The 6,155-nt window shown below is 43.7% G+C and overlaps 1 protein-coding gene across 1 annotated transcript in view; it reads left to right on the forward strand.

The window, feature by feature from the left end:
- LOC111662551 (melatonin receptor type 1B-B-like) overlaps positions 1 to 1,859 on the forward strand; it is a 23,860-nt gene extending 22,001 nt beyond the window's left edge. The window contains exon 3 of the mRNA XM_023416443.2: positions 322 to 1,859. Coding sequence (XP_023272211.2) covers positions 322 to 1,071 — 750 coding nt within the window. The 3' untranslated portion in view covers positions 1,072 to 1,859. The remainder of the gene's footprint in view (positions 1 to 321) is intronic.
- Positions 1,860 to 6,155: the final 4,296 nt, after the last annotated feature.

Below are 6,155 nucleotides of genomic sequence, written 5' to 3' on the forward strand. Positions count from 1 at the left end.
CTCTCTCTCTGTCTCTCTGTCTGTCTCTCTCTCTGTCTCTCTCTCTGTTTCTCTCCCTCTGTCACTCTCTCTCTGTCTCTCTCTCTGTCTCTCTTTCTCTCTCTGTCTCTCTCTCTCTGTCTCTGTCACTCTCTCTCTCTCTTTCTGTCTCTCTCTCCCTCTCTCTGTCTGTCTCTCTGTCTCTCTCTCTGTCTCTCTCCCTCTGTCACTCTCTCTCTGTCTCTCTCTCTGTCTCTCTTTCTCTCTCTGTCTCTCTGTCTCTGTCACTCTCTCTCTCTCTGTCTGTCTCTCTCTCCCTCTCTCTCTCCCTCTCTCTCTCAGGTGAGCGGCTTCCTCATGGGCTTGAGTGTCATCGGCTCCATCTTCAACATCACAGGCATCGCCATCAACCGCTACTGTTACATCTGCCACAGCTTCAGCTACGACAAGCTGTACAGCTACCGCAACACGCTGCTGCTGGTGGCGCTCATCTGGCTGCTCACCGTCGTCGCCATCGTGCCCAACTTCTTCGTGGGCTCGCTGCAGTACGACCCGCGCATCTACTCCTGCACGTTCGCGCAGACGGTCAGCACGTCCTACACCATCACCGTGGTGGTCATCCACTTCTTCGTGCCCATCGCCGTGGTTACCTTCTGCTACCTGCGCATCTGGATCCTGGTCATCCAGGTGAGGCGGAAGGTGAAGTCGGAGGTCCGCCCCCGCATCAAGCCCAGCGACCTGAGGAACTTCATCACCATGTTCGTGGTGTTCGTGCTGTTTGCTATTTGCTGGGCGCCGCTCAACTTCATCGGGCTGGCTGTCGCCATCAACCCGGAGGCCGTGGCGCCTCGCATCCCGGAGTGGCTGTTCGTGGTCAGCTACTTCATGGCGTACTTCAACAGTTGCCTTAACGCCATCATCTACGGCCTGCTGAACCAGAACTTCCGCAGGGAGTACAAGCGGATCGTCATGTCCGTGTGGATGCCCCACCTTTTCTTCCAGGAGACGTCGCGGGGGGGCACCGAGGGCATGAAGAGTAAACCCTCCCCAGGACTCAACAACAACGAGCAAGTGAAAGGAGAAACTCTGTGACTCCTCCTCCTCCTCCTCCTCCTCCTCCTCCTCTGTGTTTATGCAGTGCCATCCATCAGACTGAACTATGAACAGCTGTACCATCGTCTCTACAGAGTGCCATTCATGAAACCTGAGGCTCAGCAGGTTTGATCTGATCGTTATTTTTAAATTGATTTTCACCTGAACTGTGCTCTGCAAGGTGACGTCACTGCGACTGGATCATATCTGGAGATTTTTTGATGTGACATCTTACGATGTTGATGATCGGAGCATGTCCAGTCCAGATTTCATCATATATGGGTTCATATTTTCAAATGACATCCCCGGATTCTGGAGTATTTTGCGCTGAGAGTAAAACTGTGACAATAAAATCTACTGAGCACATTAACAGAGGCGCTCAGTCCAGAATCCACTGTTTACATAAGATCCTGCATCATGTGATTGATATCCAGCGTCACTGTCAGGAGTAGTGAGACCTCCATGTAGCAAGAGTGAAGGTGGAGCGTGTACGACTGCAGGCCAGACTTTGGTGCCAGTATTATTAAAAATACCATTTAAATACTGATTCAATAATGTTCCAGGAACCGAGGAACCCTGTAGAACCCTAACCCTAACCCCTCTTTGTTTTCAACAGCAGAGATTTAAATTAATCTGACAGGTTAAAAAAAACACAGTTCTACACATAACAGACCAAAAACACTGTCGTGTTGTTCTTAGTAATTTCCTGTTGTGTGTAGAGGCAGCGAGAGAGAGAGCAATAAGAAACCTGCTTAGAGTCTCTGTGGTTTTTAGTTAAAGTTATTGTTTGGACGTTTTATACTTTTATCTTTTAAGGAAAGTAGAGAGAGAGGGAAGAGAGAGAGTGGAAGAGAGAGAGGGAGGAGAGAGAGAGTGGAAGAGAGAGAGGGAAGAGAGAGAGTGGAAGAGAGAGAGTGGAAGAGAGAGAGGGAAGAGAGAGAGGGAAGAGAGAGAGTGGAAGAGAGAGAGGGAGGAGAGAGAGAGTGGAAGAGAGAGAGGGAAGAGAGAGAGTGGAAGAGAGAGAGGGAGGAGAGAGAGTGGAAGAGAGAGGGAGGAGAGAGAGGGAGGAGAGAGAGAGTGGAAGAGAGAGAGGGAGGAGAGAGAGGGGAAGAGAGAGAGGGAAGAGAGAGAGGGAAGAGAGACAGTGGAAGAGAGAGTGGAAGACAGAGAGTGGAAGAGAGAGAGGGAGGAGAGAGAGTGGAAGAGAGAGAGGGAAGAGAGAGAGGGAAGAGAGAGAGTGGAAGAGAGAGAGGGAAGAGAGAGAGTGGAAGAGAGAGAGTGGAAGAGAGAGAGTGGAAGAGAGAGAGGGAAGAGAGAGAGTGGAAGAGAGAGAAGGGGAAGAGAGAGAGTGGAAGACAGAGAGTGGAAGAGAGAGAGGGAAGAGAGAGAGTGGAAGAGAGAGGGAAGACAGAGTGGAAGAGAGAGTAGGGGAAGAGAGAGAGGGAAGAGAGAGAGTGGAAGAGAGAGGGAAGACAGAGTGGAAGAGAGAGAGTGGAAGAGAGAGAGGGAAGAGAGAGAGTGGCAGAGAGAGGGAAGACAGAGTGGAAGAGAGAGAGTGGAAGAGAGAGAGGGAAGAGAGAGAGTGGCAGAGAGAGAGTGGCAGAGAGAGAGGGAAGAGAGAGAGTGGAAGAGAGAGAGGGAAGAGAGAGAGAGGGAAGAGAGAGAGTGGAAGACACATGGAGGGTCAAGAATTAGCAGCAGCTATAAACTCATTGTCCAACACATTAGTGTCGTTCCCTCTTTAAAACTATGCTAAAATAAATCCCTGTGAAATTAAACAATAAACTAAACTAACCAGGAACCTGCTGCTCAGGACTCGTTGCACCCTCGGCCATCAGGACGCTCCTTGGTGGGTTTTTATTTCTGATTTTGAATTAAACCAAATGGAACGTGATGTTCAGTGCTGCAAACTCGGCCCTCATAGTTCTTGGGTCATTAGAAGGTTCTACCTCAGGAGCAGAACCCTTATTGAGGACAGGAAGTAGACTTAAGCTGTGTCCCAGTTCAGGGTCTCGTCCTTCAGAGGCTGCACTTAAATACCGTCACAGCGGAGCGACTACAGCGACTACACTGTCTTCTCTCTTCTTTTCCTGGACCGTGAAGGCTCCAACAGGGGGCTCCTTCGTGGTCCAACATATTCCAAGATTCATTGCGCTGGTAATTAAAATAACATGTCAGCAAACCACACTGACAGACAGCCTGAGGACCACTCTGTTAAACATCAGTATTGTGTTTCAGCTCAGTTCAACAGCTAATGCTTCAACTGTTAAAACCAAGACACTAGACTGTAACGTCGGGAACAGCCGCTGACGCAAAGAGGAAATCCTCTACGACGACTACGAAGGGCCGCGCCTTCGTAGACCACGTCCTCTGTAGGATGTGGCCCCTGAACTGGGACACAGCTTTAGATTCTGGTCCTGAGTTCCTGGAGGGTAGAAAACAGCGACATGTTCCTTCCTCCAACTCTTCGGTGAAGCGGGATGAAATGAAAACTGCAGCCTTTAACTTTCAGCTTTTCTTCCTGCTGTAATTTCCACCTGCTTTTTACTTTTCAAATATGTTTGTTTTTAAGTCAGAAAACCCAACCTGCTGAGCCTCAGACACGTGTCATAACTGGTGTGTGTGTCATGTTCGAACACCTCAGGGTGCCTGCCTCCTCTTCTGTTTGGGCAATATGTATTTGAAAGAGGAGGCACCAGAAGATTAGTAACTTAGGTGTATCACATACATCATGAAGTCCATGATGGTTGTCTGAAAGTCCACTCAGTGGCTTCACCTCCCCTCTGGACTTCTGTACTGTACTTAGTAATGTACTGCTGTGCTGTGTTTGGCGCACCAAATGTTTTTAAAGGTTTAAACTGTATATCAGTAATTATTATTATATCTTTGATTTTTAACAGAAAAGTTACTCGATTATTTTCTCATGTATTTTTTTTATAAGCATTGGGAAATGCACTACAGCATGACGACTCCCGAGCAGATGTCTCCCACTTTGTTACTGGTGGATGCCTCAAATTTCTAATGGACATTTTCATGGTTTGTTAAAGGTGCCTGATTTACTGTCCATCGCCTCAAAATGAAGACTTTACCAAAAAAACTACAGAAGAAGATGGTGGAGTTACATCACTCGACATCACTCAGCTGATAGGGTTAGTGTCCAGGTGTGTTCACACCGAATGGGAAGCCAGTTTTACAGGTGACAGGTGTGCAGGTGAAGCTCAGACATGAGAAGACGTCAAGATGACTGCAGTTCATGGAGGTAGAAAAATAAGAGAGAAATGGAGGAACACACACACACACACACACACACACACACATAATACTGGACCTTTGAGTGCTTACACAGTTTAAAGGTTAAAATCTGGCATCTTAAGATAAACTGCTACTTAAATTCATTTTCAGCATCTTAATTCACAGTGAACAAACTGAATGATCTCAGAACGCTGAGTTATGGCCCTCGTCCCTCTGTAGTGGAACTTTATTCAAACGACAGATGTGACAAAAGAAAGTTAAAGAACATGCAAAACTGTGACAAACCAGGAAAGAATAAATTATATAACATGGTTCAGTGGATCAGTACAGAATTATATTATATGCAGCCATGATTTGTATTTCTAAATGTTTTTTGTTTATGTATTTCTAAATTTATTCATTTATTTATTTCTGTATTTCAACATTTATTTATTTATTTCTGCATTAATTAATTCATGTATTCATTTATTTATTTCTGCATTTCAACATTTATCTACGTATTTATTTATGTGATTCTACATTTTTTTGTTTATATATTTCTACATTTATTTATTCATGTATTTCTAAATTTGTTTATTTATTTTTGTATTTCTACATTTATTCATCTATTTATGTATTTTCAGATTTATTTATTTATGCATTTCTACATTTATGTCTTTATTCATTTCTACATTTATTTATTATTTATTTAAGTCGCTAAGTTGGCAACACTGGAAAGGCAAAGCTCCTGTGTATCAGTCAAGGCAGTAGTAGGAGATCCATCTAATCGATCACACTGCTATAACCAATTAGGCTTTAGACTAATGAAGGACCACCCACCTAATTAACATACGGACACAGAAATAAATAAATGTAAGATACCAGTATGTTAAGATGCCAGATTTCAACAGGGTATGGAAATGAAGTTTTGCATATGAACACATAAAATCCTACATTATAACATTGTTTTGGCCACCTGGCTATACTGCTAGCTAACCTACAGCTAGCATCTGTGCACTCCGTGCGGTCACACATGAAATTAGCTTCTGAATTTGTTGTGAACACACCTTTAGTCATCCGACATTCAGTTTTTTAAGATCAGAATATTTAGGTATGTGAGCTGATCGTCATCACACACGAACCCTGAAGGTAAATTAAAGCACAATTATCTCTGAAGCCCGGGTGACAGTGTACTTATGCAGTTTACAGGTTTAATCTTAGTAAAGTTTTAATCTTAGTAATGATGAGAATCACCACTTTCTCTATGCATTTCATACTTCATATCACTATCAGAGAACATGACAGCAAAAGAAGCTTACTCAGTACTTGTGAATAATGCTACTACTGTTTTTATCCAGTCTATCTTAGTAACAACCAGGTGGATGAGCAGGAGCAGGCTGAGGTCCAGACCTGCCGCTCTGTTTCCACGCTGCTGAAGAATGTGCATGAGTTTTTTTGACTGATCTGTTTGAATTATCTTTCATTACCTCTTCTTTTGCTTTGGGTTGGACAATAACTGTGAAACACTGCTGCTGAAATGATGATGATGAAACAGTAATTATGATGATGATGATGAATTGCTAGGAACTGATGATGCATATTAAATTATGTCTACTATAAATGAAAAGAGAGTTGGTTTTGTTTTTAAAGGAGAACTGTCTTTCTTAAAAGACTTCTCACACTTCACACACTTCTGATTCCTACAAACATTTCAACAATAATACATTATTTAAACTGTTTTTCTGCCTTACTATACTATGATGTTTTCTGCCTTATTGTACTAATAAGTTTTTTGATGTTTTTATGACTTTCTATACTATCTTGTTTGATACCTGGCCATACTATGACGTTTT

The sequence above is a fragment of the Seriola lalandi genome, unplaced genomic scaffold, assembly GCF_002814215.2.
Source record: "Seriola lalandi dorsalis isolate HSWRI2012SDOR001 ecotype SW California unplaced genomic scaffold, Sedor1 jcf7180002054564, whole genome shotgun sequence".
NCBI lineage: Eukaryota > Metazoa > Chordata > Actinopteri > Carangiformes > Carangidae > Seriola > Seriola lalandi.